Genomic DNA, 16,571 nt, shown 5'->3' on the forward strand with positions numbered 1-16,571 from the left:
TAGCCCTTCCCTGAGGCGACTTGTCCCATCAGACAGGCTCAGTACTTCACACCCGGCGCCTCGTAAAGCTGCTTTTTCTCAGGACTGCAGATCAGCTCATGTCTTTGTTTTGTTCAGATGTGGATGTTGAAACACTGGGCAGCTGTTCACACACAGTTATCCCCCCTTTGCATTCTGGGAAGATAGGATGTGGGTGTTTATCAAAGGAGGTATTGTCTTGAGCATTTTAAACTGATATGGAGCCAGTTTTTCAGCACTTATTAAATGTCAGCCCTGTTTATCAAATTGGTTTGTCTTGGTCTAACCCTCTGAATCATTTTCTTCATGCCCACACCCTCTGCACATGTTTAAACTACCCTGTTTTTTTTCTGTTCTGCTTGAATTGATCCATCTTGTATCAACAATCCTCTGTCTAGGTCAGGGTAATATTGACCCCACTGTGAACAACCCATGTTCACATGTCTGCTGTGCTGGCTGTATATCTGAGCGGAAGTCTTTGGATCAGGTAATGTACCACTGACCCTTTTTCTATCTTATGTGCTCAGATGAGTGAATGATGTTAACAGTTTAAATACACGCTGTCATCATTACGACGTTATATGTTACAACTGTGAAGGAAAAAACAACAACTGCTGCCTCAGTACAGTTAAGTTGACAAAGAGCTCAGAGCTCCTCCCAGCTCCTTTTTATAGAGCAAGTGAGGATGTTTTGTGTCTATCGGACAAAAGCTCTGCTAATGTTCGTGCCATGAACGTTAACAGCATTTGGATAAGGATGCTATAAAATCACCCTGGTAAGATTTTCTTTGCACAATTTTCTTTGCAGTTATTAGAATTTGCGATGTTCCATTTTTTTGCATTTGAGTGTGTTTATGACCGGCCGTGCCCCCTTGTTTCTGCTCTACTGCACCCTTTTAATAAAAAAATTCTCTCTCTCTTCCAGGGCTGCGGAGCGACGCAGAACAGCTTGGCACAGCACAAAGTCCTCTGTTTTGATCTGGAAACAGATAGAAAGGATGGAGAGGAGTGTTCAGACATCGATGTTCCTTACCTCCAATCTAAAGGGACTATATGTTGTAACAAGTTTCATGACTCACCAGGACAACACTGCTGTGGGACAGAACTCTACAATCCTCATAGAGAGATCTGCTGCAATGGACACAGGTGATTATGCGTGCGTCTCTGTTGATGTCTAACCATAAAAAATACTGATGAAATTCAGTGAAATTGTAACCCTCATTGAATCAGCTTTGTTGGTGTATTTGTCGGGCTCTATGCGCTGTGGTTTGCAATGTGTTTAAAATGCCAAGAAAAGAGTCTGCATGAGGGAGCATGAGGGAATAGAGAATCTCAGACAAGGAGTAGCTTGGGGGAAAAATCACAAAGTGTCTGAGACAGGCAGGAATTCCAGTATCTTTCCAGACTACTGTTTCCTTTTAACCTTTAAAATGCACCCAGCTACTGAGTCAGGGAATGTCTGTACGGCTGGGTCAGCCGTAGCTTTCTCTTAATTTTTTGCATTTTTCTGGCTGACTGTATGTTTTTCACATGTGTATGTTATGACTTCTCCTCACACAAAGGTTAACCATATTTGGACGGGGCTCATATTTAAGTCATTATACATTTTGTTCTTGCTTTTGGAGTTCAGATAAATACTCTTTCCTAACAATGAAATGTCTTTAAAATGTGAAAGTAGTCAATAGCCGTGATTAATTCACAGACGTTATTAATACACCCAGTTGATTTTCAGCTTTTTAGTTTTAGGTCACAGTTTTAGATTTACGGTCAGCACTGTATTGACTGAGTTTGTTGGGTTTTTTTTTTTTTCAAAATCTGCCTGGAGAGAAAAAACTAACTTGCTAACATGTGTTTTGATTGTTAATATTTCCAGGCTGTTCTGAGTCAGTTTGGTTTAGATTTCTTCTTTTGCCTCCTTGTGGCCAAAACTGACTTAATCTTTAAACAGGTTTCACTGGTGCTTTTCAGCAGAGTTTTTAGTCATTTCTGTCTGATACATGATTTTCTATTTAAATAGATATTTTATTTTAATCAGTACACCTTCTAACACTAGCAGCGTAACATGCATTTTACTCAGATTTTTATGCTTCAAGTCTTTCCCCCTTTTTGTAATGATCACTACTGTGATACAACAGTACAGTGGCTGAACATATCATTTTAGACACTGTGCTGCAGAAGTGATGTCAATCTCACATCCATAGCCCCCTTTTTAGACCATCTATCTTTGAATGATCAAAATACAATTATAAGAATTTCTTCATCTCACCCCCCTGATGTGACACTCACTGCTAAACCTGTATCCACACAGACATTCCAAAGAAGAAAACAAGCGCTGCTGTGGGGTTCAAGCCTACGACATTAAGAACAAACAGAAGAAGTGCTGCGCAGGGACACTGTACCACCTGTCATCTAAAATTTCGGCACATGAAGCACAATGCTGCGGATCCAGCTTGCAGAAATCATCGGTAGGTTTTCTGATAACATCCGTAGTTACTGTCATCATTATGTTTGTAACCTAAACGCATTCAGCGTGTCACAGGGCAACGCCGTACCCTCCAGGGCAGTAGTTCCAAACTGGTGGGTCATGACCCAAAAGTCGGATTTGGAATGTGTGCCTGGAAAAAAAGAAAGGTGTCAAAAAGTCTATGAAGTGCTCTTCAAAATGTTTTGATTTGTTCAGTTTCTTTGTTCCGTCACCTGTCTGAGGTCAAAACTGCATAATTTTTAATTACATAAATCTGAATTTGAAATATATTCCAAATTCAGGTCTGATTTTCATGAAAGATTTGGTAGTGGGTATTTGGGCTATACCAGTTAAGATCCCCTGCTCTAGAGTAAGGTACACACTTGCACGCACTAATGTTACACAGCCACTTTGAAGTAAACATCAAGCCGGCTAAGAGGCTCGTGTTAATGTTAGATTATCATGACTAGCAACAACTAATCAGTGTGACTGATCTCTGACAAACCTTAAGTATAACTGCATGTCAAAGAACTTTAAAGATTGTATTTTTGTTACATAAAAACATTGAATTCTTTTTTCAGATATGTGATTGTTACTCACTTGTTGCTCCACAGCCTTGTATACACTCCACTTCCACAATCAGGAACTGTTAAACAGAAATAATGCCTGCCATTGGCTTACAAGGAGGTGTGCCAAGTGGAAGGCGCCAAGTATGGTCGAAGTGTAGGGGTGTTTAGGTTGCTGAGATTAAAAATGTTCTTTTAATGACAGTTTAAGAGTTTACTTGCATGTAATGCAACATGATATGTTTAGCCCCATTTCAGGTGCTTGTGTTGTTTGCAATTCAGCTAATACTCACATGAGAATTAGGCTACAGTATATAGGAGAGGAAGGGGCAGGGGCCCGGATTGTGTAGAGCTTCCTTATTTTCATTTTCTCCAGGGCTACACTCTACATATTGCTGCACTTGTTTTCACTGTAAAAACATTCACTGGGACTGCAGAGATACCACAGAAGCACAATCCTAACACTGACCTGACTATTATTCTAACCATTGTACTTTATATCCAGGACATTTGCTGCTCAAATGAACACAAGGAGGTGCTCTACCTTGCCAAGACGGGATTCAGATGCTGTGGTCACCTCTACTACAACACGTCTCTGTGGTCATGTTGTGCAGGGAAACTGAGCCCAGTCCACAAACCAGGACAACGTCATGGCAGGTCGATTAAAGGTCAGTTTTGCTTTTCTTGGACACCACTTTGACTTCTTGCCTTAAGAGTTAGGCTTGATAGTTGACATTTTAACTTGGTGTTTTTGTCACTATCTGGATCTAAAAAGATGTATATAATGTTCCTTTTTCAGAACCCAGACTTGTATCGATGAGCAACCTGAATGAAGAAGATCTCTGCAAAGAAAGTAAGATATCACTTTCATGCGAACTGGGAAACAGATACTGTTATAAATGTAATTAATAATGAATGTAATATATTTATGTTCCTGTTTAGTGTTTATCGGGACTGTGGACAGTGTGTCTCTGCACAGCATCGTGTTCAGCAGTGTGTTCAAAATCTTTGGAAGAAATGCCACTGTGATACATCTGCCCTCAACTCACGTCCTGAGAGCACCCGATCACTGCAACTCCCCAAAACTGATCCTTGGGAAAACCTGCTTTTTTGATCAAGTTCATGTCTTCACTGATTTCACCCATGACTCTCTTCACCAGTCCCTCCATTTTATTATTTCCAAATGTTATCGTCCTTAAACCACCTCTGGTTAACCTCTTTTAGCAGACATTGTCAGTGTCAGGCGGTTAACTTGAAAAGCTTTCAAGTATCTTTTTACTAAATGCAAGTACATACACTACCTTACTAAGCAGTTTGAAGTTAAACTACTCAATACATTACCTATTGACGCTTCCTTTCATAGTGCCGTTTCACAACTCCATAGCTATGGGTCAGCCTTTTAGGGCATTATTCATAGTTATTGAAACATATGACGTTATTTAGAAGTATGAAAGTACAGCACTGATGATGATGATTTGGATGACTGAGTAGAGCTCAGTATTACAGTCAGGAGATTTGGTTTAAGGTCTCAGAACGAGTCACAGTTGAATTACCTTTGGAAACATTGTTCGGGGGACCGGTGGAAACCAAGATGAAGAGGGAGCTGAAAACATTGCCCTAAAGGGAAGAAGATAAAATGTAGCCTAACACCATTCAATAAACTAAAAACATGACATTACTGGATATATCACTAGCTAAAGAGAATCTTTATCGAATGTTAGAAACAAAAAAATATTGTGAGTCAGAACACATTGCAGTTACTGTCAGTGCATTGGGTATAAGTTATTGTGCCTTCATATGGAAATTTACCAATTGATTCTATCTTGTGTGGCATTTTACCAAACAAATTTGCAATGAAATGACCAAAACATAATTTAGAAAAACAGCCAAGACTTCAAGTAAGCAAACTTTCCAAAATGTAGAAGTCGAGCAGTATTACTGGAATTATTTACTGCAATATTTGTAATAACAATTCTTGTTGCGAAAAAGTGTAAATGCTACTGTAAGTGTCTTACAAGGTGAATGGAGATTTAATGATCTGTACTCTTTTAAGTATATGCTTCGATTCATTTCCAACAAATGGACATAAACTACAAGGAAAGCTGTTGTTTTTGCAAAATACCTTAGACTACATGTAGCTGATTTATTTTCTGTCATGAAAGAATATTTATTTTCATTTCTACATAAGCTTGACATCTAAAAGCTAATACATTTGGTGTTTTGAAATAATATGCTGACCTTAAAAACTTTAGGATTAAATGTATTTATTCTCACACTCAAGTTAGAGGTGGCAAGTGTTTGCACAAGCCTTTGCACTATTACAAACATGATTTGTATCAGGGCTACAGATATGCTATAATGACCTAACAGTCACCCAAAGGTTCAACTGTGCCTTGAAAATACTTCTACATTACCATTTCGGTTATCCTTTGTTGTCTCAGACTTTTCATGTGAATGTGTTTTCTGTAATGTGTTACACTGTTTTGGAAACAGAGTCTATTTTGACATTTATCAGTACTGAACATTCTTCTGTAAACTTTAATTGTACTATTCAAATTAAGGAATATTTTATTTCCCACACTATACTTTCTGTTTAAACTGCATGTTTATATTGATTGATTTATCGCATGTGTCTTAAAAATAACAGGATTTGGTGGGTGCCTGACTCTTTTGTGTTTTTCTACTTAATAAAAACAGTTATGACAGCTTATGGGCCACACTTGAGTTTTTGAAAAAAATAATGTTCCCATTGTACCCTCACTTTGCAGGCTGCAATCATTCATTGTTTATACTAATGCCACTAAAAATGATTTCTGTAATACCAGTCAACCTAAACAAAACTAAACAAAAAAGCCAGGGAAAACATATGAAAGGCCCTGAATTCTCATCTGAACTGATCTGGCTCTTAAACTGATACCAAGCAAAAATCCTTTCATTTTTTAATTTTCAACAAATGCGCAATTCTGATCAACACCCATACAAATTTACAGAAGCGCTGGATTCTTTCTTGCTTTCTTTGGCTTTCTTCTGCTTCTGGGTGAAAAAAAAGACCAGGGATTGACATAAAACATACCACATTCCCAGTTTACTGTTACTGCATGGTATTAACAGTGTAGGATTGACAAGTGTTAAACCCCAGTCATTCATTTGATAAGGGAGCTTCAACATGTCCAATGTTTACAACTGATGGAAGTTTACTGATGACCATAAGTTCGACTGGCATCCCTGATGCATACTTTTCCAAGAGCTAGAGCTGAAAGTCGAGCCTGCCGGAGGTGTTGTGGGCCTAACGTGGGTCTGTTGAAGGTGGCACTGCTGTTTGGGGTTGGGGTGGTCACTAAGGGCCATTGGTGGGGTATGTACTGTAACTTATCATGAGGGCAAAAGCATGGGGATGAAAGCGTCTATATGGTTATTTGGAGAGGGGGTTCCTCACTGAGCGCTTATCCTTTTTATTTGGGAACACATATTGTATGTTTAATGTAATTTAATCAACACGAGGTTTATAAAAGCAGACAGATTTCTAATCATTGGACATGCATATGTTCTTTCCTTTCTTTATATTGAAAAGCTAAACCATCTTTTAGTCAAATTTGCACCTTAATGACATAAGATGTCAAAATATAAAAGCTGTTCTCTAGTACTTTATTAATGTAATTCCAAAAGCATGACCTTTAAAGCTTTTCTTTATGCTGTAGATACTTTTCTTCTGAGGTTTTACATAATGTTTGTTCTCCGTCAACAATTAAAATAAGGTTCACCGTATGAGTTTTTATGAGAACTCCACATTAGACACCTTAGGTAAAGAAATAAAGAAAGCACACTGTACATGACAAGTAAAGATATATGGTTCCCCCATTTCTTTACCTTTTCAGTGTTTTAATATAAGCTTACAAAATCCTGACTTGAAGGAGCAATATGTAACTCTGACACAAAGTGTTTTAAACTGTTGCTGCAGTCCAAGTCAAAACTTTGGAGATAGCTGTCTTAAAACCGCCACCTCCCGCCGTCAAAACAAATACAGACAATTCCAGTAATATACTGGAACAACACGTGTTTTAAATTGACTCGCCTCCAAACTCTCTTCAGTTCCAGTCAGCCATTAATCCGTAATGGGAAACCTTTAAGTGTTGCTGAATGGATAAAATAGCTTTGCTTGTAAATATAGAAATGCCAGACATATTTTACAACATATTGGCAGCTCTTAGGGAATTAACAACATACCAGACATGCCATGATGAAGAGGGGAATTGAAAAGTAGACATTACTAATTTGGTGACCTGCATATTATGGGGTTGTTGTTGGCTAACAAATACCTAACGTGTGTTTGTGTGTATGATATCCTAATTAGGTTATAATTATCATCAAATTGTTTAACTTGCTTAAAACATGATCCGAGACATCAGTAGAAACAGTTTAACAGGCTGTCCCAGCTTTTTGGCATCAGGTTTGAGGGTTGTATTCCTAAACAGAGAAACAGGAGGCTTAAAACATTTGATAAATAGATACATAAATAGTGAGGGTTAACCTCAGAAACATTAAGATCAGTATCTCTGTAAGATACCCTTGCAGTAGACACACACGTTTTCACACGTTTCAAGATAGAAACTGATATGTCCTGATAAAAAGTGTATCCCTTGACAACCAGTCAGGAACATTTTTCACATATGTTTAACAATTACACGCAATGACTTATCACAAGCAGCCTAATACACATTAAGCCACATTGATCTCTATAAAAAGAGATGATTCAAACTCCGCTACAGTCCATCTAAATCAATATTTTACCTGAACCCAAAGAGAACATTGATGTCTCAGAGCTAAAAAGAAAAGTCCTATCTCTTAGACAGACAGCACTGGACCTGGATCAATTTTCTATTAAAAACAACATCTGTTTATACCGCCTGCAATCATTTCCTTATGTAACTAAACCTCTGGGCTTCGTGACACTAAAAAAAGGCTTCCTAGTGACCTTATTTTTAAACAAACAATGATTTGTTTCACATGACTCATGACAGAGTGGGTGGAAGGACACGGTCATAACAGAGAGTGTGTGGGTTGTATGTACAATACAGGAAAGAAACAATGCATGTGAATGATGTAGAATAACTGTGTGTGAAGATGACACTTAACAAAAGATTTAATAAAGGACAAACTGACAGTGAGACCTGGAAATCTCATGACGCCCTTTTTTTAATACAGCCTGAGTGTATGATGTAGCAGCTACTGAAATGTCACAGGAGCAAAGGTCATGACCATGACTTACATCATGAGCACAGATGTGCTTTCAAAGTCACAAGGAGATCTCGTCATGAGTTTGAAATGTACCAAGGAAAGGGAAGGAAGCGGCAGCCTACTCTAATGTGAGAAGGTTCCTGACTCATCCTGTCGACCACCCACACAAAGCTGTCAGCCAACAAATTCTCTCTCATTCTCATGTCTGCTCTGCTTCACTGCAATAAATAACCCTCCTTTCATCTGACCTTAAAATATGTTCAGTGTTTATAAACTCTGATGCTGTTTTTCCTACAGCATAGTTTCGTCTGCATTCAACTCCTCTCAAGTGGGTCTCGTGCTGCCAACAGGCCAGTCTTGTGTCCCGGCGAGCGGCCCCGGCGGGTGGCCAGCAGCGGCCCCGGCGAGTGGCCCCGGCGAGCGGCCAGCAACGGCCCAGGTGGTCAGCGGCAGCCCCAGCGACCAGCCAAAACACAAGACCGGCCTTTCAGCAGCAGCCGTCTCGCCGCTATATTTATATTTTCGCAATTATCAGCTTTCTCCATAGAGCCTGTTAGTATAGCTTCCAAGCAATATGGCGGACGTTAAGTTTCGATTCTGGGAGTGAGTTCCCGCCCACTGATCTGTGATAGGTCTGTAGCTTCAGTGGTCGAAAATATGAGGAACTAGCGTTGTAGTCTCACCCCTGTAGCGGCGTTCCTGAAGATGAAGCCGCTGAGAGGCTAAGGTTGGGCCTAATGTATTTGTCCGACGCGCTTTCTAAAGAATACTGTGATACGTAAAAATAAGTTTGACTTTTTTATTAACATAAAAAAGATAATCAACTTAACTTATAATAACGTGCAATAACTCATAATCACAGTGAACCAGAAACAATAGCGGTTGCTTTTACTGCTTTCAGATTGATCAGTAGGATAGGTCACAATACGATGTTGCCTATATCAACAGTAATACGCTGACACAGACATTCTGTGATAATTGATATATTGCAGTATTATCTGTGATCATTGATGAATATCAAGATAATAATTTCAAGCTTTAACTGGATATCTGATTTACTGCATAAAAATGACCCTAAAAAGGTCAAGAGCAGGATCAATGTATTTATTCACTGCAAGTTGGTTTCAGTTTCTCCTGTAATTTTCCTTCCTCCCCTATCCTGCTGTCTTAATCTTTTTTTATCACAATTCACTTGTGTTGACATTACTCGTATTCATGTCTTTAGCTCCAACAAGGAGCCATAGGTTGTGAAGCGGTGAGTCAATTGGAATCTTGAATAAAAGTGTGAGAAAGCGATGTGTAAGAAAATTATAACACAGGGACAAGTTTTTTCAAATATTTTAAACACCAACTTACTGGCAATAGACTTTCACCACAGTTTTGAGATGGCAATGCAATTTATTTTTCTTCTTATGAGTAAAACTTGGTAAATGTATAGACTTCATGCCTGTATGTATACCTGTCTTGTTTAAACAAGGCTTTATATTTTTCTTCCTCATTATTCAACACATTTTTAAGACTCATTACTTCATCCCCACCTTTTCTCATCTCTTGTTCTATTGCTCCTGTCCACAATAAAAACAACCTGTCTGATGTTTACTTATTAAGTGCATTATTATATTTAACTCTGTGTCTCCTAGTCTTAGTCTTGTTATGATATTTTTTTCTCTCCTGTTTTTTTTCCTATTGTCTCCATTCCTCACTTTCTTTTGAATTTGATAAAGATGACGTCCTTTTTGCTCTTCATCCCAAATCTTTAGCCAGGTAAACATGATTTTGCTTCGGACTACTGCTGTAGCCTCAGCTTTACTAAAGTTACCACCATGATTGTTTCTCTCCCTAAGGTTTGTTTAGCCAGATGGTCAGTAATTTCATTCCCCTCTATCCCCCTGTGAGCTGGTATCCACATGAACCTAACAACTGTTTGCGATTTCTGTGACCTAAAGAGTGACTCATTAATTAGGTCTTATCTGCTTTCTGATGAAATAGACTGTAATGATACCAGTGACGATAATGAATCTGAACATACTATAATTTATTCCAATTTATTTGTTTCTGTCCTCTGCAACGCCATTCTAATTGCCAACATTTCAATTTCATTTCTGGTGTTCTTTCCTTATAACTTATATTTAATTCTGGAAGGACAAAGGCAAATCCAGTTTTTCTGTATAGATAAGGATACAAGTTTAGTTTGTATATTTCAATCTCTTGTCCAATAAATCTGCCCAGTTTCCTTCACCTTTTTTTCTCTGCCTTTTGTTTTGAATATAAACATTTAAGGTCACAGGAGGAAATAATCAGACTGGTGTCACTGGCTAAGGTACTGTAGAACTGTATGTTTTCCCATTCCTATTTGTGTTGGCATTTTAGTTGCTTACATAACATTCTGCTTTTGCTTTTCCACTTTCCCAGCACGGTTGGAGGGCTTTCACTGTTTGATGGTATCCTTCTTTATGACCTTGGATATTTGCCCACAATGTCCAGTAGTTTTATCATTAGTTGTTTATATCACAAGTTATGTGAGACCTCTCCCATCTCAATTTGGACTGCTGTAACTGGAGAAGTCCTTCGAGCCCCGCAACAATCTTAATGCCTGATTTTGTATAACCTGTATCTTCTTAAGTTGTGTTTTTGCTGCTCCACTAAACTTCCATAACCTAACAGTTCTTTTCAAAGCAACATAAATGCTCTTCAAAGCACTTCTACTTGATCCCCAGTCCAACCCAGTCAGACATCTCATAACATTTCAGTCAGGAATACTCTCATAGATTTGACCATTTATTGCACTATTTGTTTGTACAGTTGTATTTGGCAGTATTGGTTCTGCTCTCAGCTCTCAGCAGTATCAGTGCAGCATGCCACAGATTTTGCTGAGAGCGAAAACCTTTAATTCCTCCCATGGGGACATGCAGAACAGAACCTGATTGTGCATGTATTGATACTGACATCTTGCAGACATAACAAGCAAACAATTCATCCTAGAATATAAAATGTGCTGACTGAAGCTGGTGGAGGTTGGGGTGGTGGAAGGAGAATTTCACAGCAGTGTCTAGCAGCACAGTGGATGTGATGCAAGAGGAGTGAGTGAGAGGCAGAATTGTTTAAATAGGTCGCCTTGTTGTCAGTGTGATAATGATTGGTTGGTATTGGCACAGTTCTCAGATAAGCTGATGGGCACTTGTGGGCGGGACTACCGTATTCCGCCTGAACTACCACAAGGCTCCATTAACAACCATCTTGCATTTTTTCTCTATCTTCTTTATATGATCACTCGATGTCAGTTTTGAAACCAAAAAGTGTTGACTTGTTCTAGTTTTTTCCCATACATTTCAGTATGTATTTCAGTTTTACTTAAACTGTATTTCGTTTTCATTTTCTTTCTTCAAGCAACATTTTATCCATATTTCAACACAATATGCACAGAAATATACTTATAACTTATACTTATACTTGTCTTATAGGCCTATTACATACAAAAGTTCTCAAAACTACAAAATAAACATTTCTGTGTGTTATTATTCTTTTCACAAATACAAAATAATTCGGTTCTGCTACTTAAGAGCTTCTTATTAATGCAATACAGTTGCATACAGGTTCATACAGGAGGAGATCATTCCTCGCTTAGCATTGTGCTAACAAATAACATGGGAAATCCCATAGAGAAACGGCGAAGCTAGCGCTACACTTTTTACATGAAAATAAGTACAAAATATGAAAACGAACAGTCTTCATTAACTCAGTTACTTTAAGAGATATGCAGGAGCAAAATTAGCAAAACAACATGGGAGCTAGGGACAAGCCATGACCGACATACAGTGGCGCCCATATATGGACGTGGCGATGAGCTAAGCTAGCGCTCATGAGCATCATAGCTAAAGTACCTTAAAACCTTCAAAACACATTTAAAACACATCCTGACACAAACTTAAGGATGGCATTAGCTTCTAAATGTTATAGAAGAATATATAGACCACATCTAGGCTATGTGCTTTATGACATTTACTCACCTGTAAATAACGGAAATAATGAGAAAAAAAAAGAAAAGGAATTCATGCTAGGCTTTTAATTGTTGATTTTTCATCTTGCTTTTAATGCAATCCAACCACACATTTTAACTAAGAGGCTCTTAGAACAGTTTAATTTAAGTAATAATCTTGTGGGCTGGATTCTGAGCTTTTTAATTAAAAAGACACAAAGAGTGAGAGTGAATGGAACCCTGGCTGACCAGGTTTGCTCCTCCTCCTCCGCCACCTCGTGGCGCCTTGTTTTTTTCGTGTTTTGGACTTTTGATCTGTATTTTAAATAAATCATTTTTGTTAGATCTGCATCTGGGTCCTCCTCTTAGTTTTTCTCAAACCTTGACAGAATGAATTGACCAGCAATGGATCTAGCAGATTTTTTTAGTTTCAACGAGCCTTCTCCCTGGGAGGGGACTCGTCTTGCTTTTTTCTCTGGCACTCGAGGTAGGGGGAGACGCAGTCAGGGTCTTCGATGCCAGGCCTCAACCCAGCTCAAGCCTCAGCCTCCCTGTGCCTCAGAGCCACAGCCTCCCTGTGTTCCTGCAGAGCGCTGTCTGCCCCCTGTTCCTGTTCCCACAGAGCGCCGTCTGCCACCAATTACGGCAGAGCGACGTCTGCCCCCCGTTCCGGTTGTCTCTGTGGGAGGTTCTTCCCACTCCTATGACTCCTGTGTCTCTGTGGGAGGTTCTGCCCACTCCTATGACTCCTGTGTCTGTGGGAGGTTCTGCCCACAATATTTTTGTTCTCGGTCCTCACGGTCCTCCTCTTAGTTTTTCTCAAAACTTGACAGCAACTGCAGTTCACAGTTGGACCCCAGACATACACAGAAAGCACTGACACACACACACACACACACACACACACACACACACACACACACACACATACACACACACACACAATAATTTCTGATGCCACTAGAAATATTGTCTAAGCAGGCAGGCAAAGCTGTACCTGCCTGCCGTTGGAGGAGCACGGCCCCCTTCCCATACGAGGATGAATCAGCAGAGACAAGTGTTTCTGTATTAGGGTCATACAGTGCTAGTCCTGGGGGTTTTGTCAGTTCTTCTTTGATACTGTTGAAAGCCTGCTGCTGTTGTGAGCCCCAGAACCACATGTTTGACTTTTTCAGTAAGTCTCTGAGAGGACGTGTTTTCTCTGCCGGGTGAGGCAGGAATTTCCCGAGGTGATTTGTCATCCCCAGAAAACGTCTCACCTCACTGACATTGCTGGGCTCCGACATGGCTTTCACGGCGCTTATCTTCTCTGGGTCTGCGCTGACCCCTGATGCCTCAATAACCTGCCCCAGGAACTTTATTCTGCTCTTCGAGAACTCACACTTTTCATTGAGTGTCACTCCTGCCTCCTGCAGTCGTGACAGTGTCCTCCGCAGCCTCTCATCATGCTCCACCTGTGTGGTTCCCCAGATAAGCACATCGTCCATCTGGCATAGAACACCTTCCAGGCCCTCCAGGATATGTGACATGCATTTCTGAAAGTGTTCTGGCGCAGATGAGATTCCAAAGCACACACGGGTATAACAATACCGCCCAAATGGGGTTATAGAGGTGGTTAACAGGGAAGACTCTTTGGACAGTGGGATCTGCCAAAATCCTGCATTGGCATCAAGCTTTGAAAAGACTTTGGCCCCAGCTAGCTGTCCTAAGGTGTGTTCGACTGAGGGAAGAGGGTGTTTTTCTCTCAACACTGATTTGTTCAACTCAGTGAGGTCAGTGCATATTCTCAACCTCCATGTGCGCCTGGGCACCATCACCATAGGTGCACACCACTCTGTTGGCTCCTCCACCTTTGAGATGACACCCTGCTGCTCCATTCGATTCAGTTCCTCTTTAACCTTTGATAGAAGAGGAAAAGAGATGCGTCTGGGCGTTGAGAGAGAGAAAGGTTGTGCCCCTGGCTTCAGTACGATGTTGTACTCACCCTCCATCTTACCTAGACCATCAAAAAGCTTTGGAAAGTCCTGTTTCACTGTCTCTTTGGAGTCCAGGCTGAGGTTATCCAATCTTGCAACCAACTGTAATGCTATGGCAGCTAGCCCACTAAGCAGTGGCGTACACAGCCCCTCTACAACAAAAATGTCCTGCTTAGTGCTCCTGTTGTTTTTGCTAAGAGTAGCTTTGAACTGACCTTTCACCTTCAGAGGTTGTCCTCCTGGTCCAAACAAAGCCTTAGTCGGTTTCTCCAGCCTGCCAAACTGGCCCTGGGTGTACAATGTTTCTGGGACTGCTGTGACATCTGCTCCGGTGTCAATTTTGAAAACTGCATTGCATGTGTCCACATTGATTTCGGTCGTCCAAGGACTGCTCTTTGCATTAGCCGACAGTGAACCCAGAAATGCAACATCAATATCTTTATCCTCAGTCACTGTAGCTACTGTTACTTCGTGCAGTTTTTTTGTTTTGCACACTCTAGCAAAATGTCCAATTTTTCTGCAGTGATCGCATGCTGCTTCCCTGGCTGGGCATTGTTGCAGACTATGTCCTCTAGTGTCACCACACCTTTTACATGAAGTTTGTCTTTCCTGTAGTGTTCTCTTGAATGTCTGTCTGCCCAACGGTTTGTTTTGTATGGGACGCGCTTTGCCGCGCTGCCGTGCATTCACGCTATCGACCTGCGTGTTGGTAATATCTGTTTTGAAATTAGCCTTTAGCATTTCTTGTTGCTTCTTTACCGGCTCACTTTGTCGAGCTTTCGTCACCGCTCTCTCTAAAGTCAGTTCAGGATCCATTTATAATTGTTCTGATAAGCGTTTATCTCTTAGACCCACCACAAGTCTATCTCTCACCATTTCCTCGTGCAGAGCCCTGTATCCACAGGGCTCCGCAAGGCAATGCAGCGCTGTTATAAAGCTGTGCGTCGACTCGCCCAACTCTTCCTGCCGCTGATTACACTTCGCCCTCTCGAAAATCACATTCCAGCGAGCAACGAAGTGAGCATCCAATCTTAACTTCACAGTCTCATACTCACTCGATTCCTCAGGGCTCAGGTGCAAGGAAACCAGAATATCCTCAGCTTCCACCCCCATAGTATACAGTGCATTCACTTGATTCTCATCTGCTTGCGTTTCCAACCCAGACGCGATGCGAAATCTTTCGAAGTGCTTTATCCATTTTTTATTTTTTTTATTTAACCTTTATTTAACCAGGAAAGTCCCATTGAGATTAAAAACCTCTTTTTCAAGGGAGTCCTGGCCAAGAGGCAGCAAAAGTTACACAGTCACACTCACAACATACAGACAGCAATTAAAATGATAAAAAACAATTAGCAATTAAAATTATAGAAAACAGTTATAAGTAAAGGAGGTCGTCTCATTCAGGGTTCATCAGCCCTGAATGTGAACTTCTCCGGTGGAGAGACCTGAAACTGGTTCATTTTGCCGCCCACTCAGTCCGCTAGCTTTAGCCGAAAACGTATGGATCGGCCGGAAGCCTTCACACAACTCACAACTTGATGCTATCTGCTATCTGCTCCCTGCGGATTCGGTTTAACTTGTTTGGGATTTTATAATCCCACTTCTGACACCATGTTATATTGTTTATCGGTACAATAATAACCTGAACCGAAGACTGTACACAAGCACACCGAGGCTGTAGCCATTATCAGCAGCCACGTTTTACAACCTCTCTTCCTGCAGGACTCAGGACTGTGGATTAACATCTGGGTTACTTTGTACCAAGAAACAAAGGAACTGATCAATGATTTAAGTCTCCCTCTCAGACAGGCTCTGGAAGACAGGATATTATGAACTTTTACAACACCTGGAATAAACAATCGAGCGGAAACAGAACACTCTGCTATCTACGAATTGACCCCAAAGACATGAACTATGACCGAAACCAGTCTCTGCAAAGTCGCAAAATTGACCATCTGTTGAAGGACTGCTGAAGAACTGATTAAACCACAGCGTTCAATTCTGCATCAAATGAACATTTATGTCTTTCTTCATCTAGATATTTGTAATTGTCACATTGAATGTATTATAATCATCTTTTTAAACTCAAAATCTGATTTTCAGAATAGGAATAAGAGTTATATTAGTTTAATAGGAATTTGACGTGGAGCGCTATTGCCATCTAGTGTTAGAATATCCATGAATACGTAACCTTCATAATTATATATTTAGACGTGTTATAAAGCATACTCTTTGATATTAGCTATAGAAGGTGTTATTTAAAGACACCAATTTCTTTTCCTACTTTATTAATATGTCTTATTAAGAATGTTGACTGTATAACATGGTTTTGTTCAC

The 16,571-nt window shown here is 40.2% G+C and overlaps 1 protein-coding gene across 2 annotated transcripts; it reads left to right on the forward strand.

Moving 5' to 3' along the window:
- The first annotated feature begins 343 nt into the window (after positions 1 to 343).
- On the forward strand, positions 344 to 5,757 carry LOC132980644 (galaxin-2-like). 2 transcript variants are annotated; one of them, XM_061046878.1, is made up of 6 exons: positions 344 to 505; positions 943 to 1,163; positions 2,326 to 2,482; positions 3,553 to 3,715; positions 3,847 to 3,900; positions 3,990 to 5,757. In XM_061046878.1, the coding sequence occupies exons 1-6, from the start codon at positions 344 to 346 to the stop codon at positions 4,244 to 4,246; spliced, it is 1,014 nt and encodes a 337-aa protein (XP_060902861.1). In that variant the 3' UTR covers positions 4,247 to 5,757. The 2 variants fall into 2 exon arrangements, 1 of the variants encoding a protein (XP_060902861.1); XR_009674193.1 differs by lacking the exon at positions 344 to 505 and adding an exon at positions 706 to 793.
- The last annotated feature ends 10,814 nt before the right edge of the window (positions 5,758 to 16,571 follow it).

Source organism: Labrus mixtus, chromosome 9 (assembly GCF_963584025.1).
Source record: "Labrus mixtus chromosome 9, fLabMix1.1, whole genome shotgun sequence".
In the NCBI taxonomy this organism is placed as follows: domain Eukaryota; kingdom Metazoa; phylum Chordata; class Actinopteri; order Labriformes; family Labridae; genus Labrus; species Labrus mixtus.

Bases quoted from the DNA above. Each gene is read 5' to 3' on its own strand.
- LOC132980644 (XM_061046878.1), top strand. From the start codon at position 344: ATGTTTAAACTACCCTGTTTTTTTTCTGTTCTGCTTGAATTGATCCAT. The intron at 506-942 runs GTAATGTACCAC...TCTCTCTTCCAG, and splicing joins AGCGGAAGTCTTTGGATCAG to GGCTGCGGAGCGACGCAGAA. The intron at 3,716-3,846 runs GTCAGTTTTGCT...TTCCTTTTTCAG, and splicing joins TCATGGCAGGTCGATTAAAG to AACCCAGACTTGTATCGATG.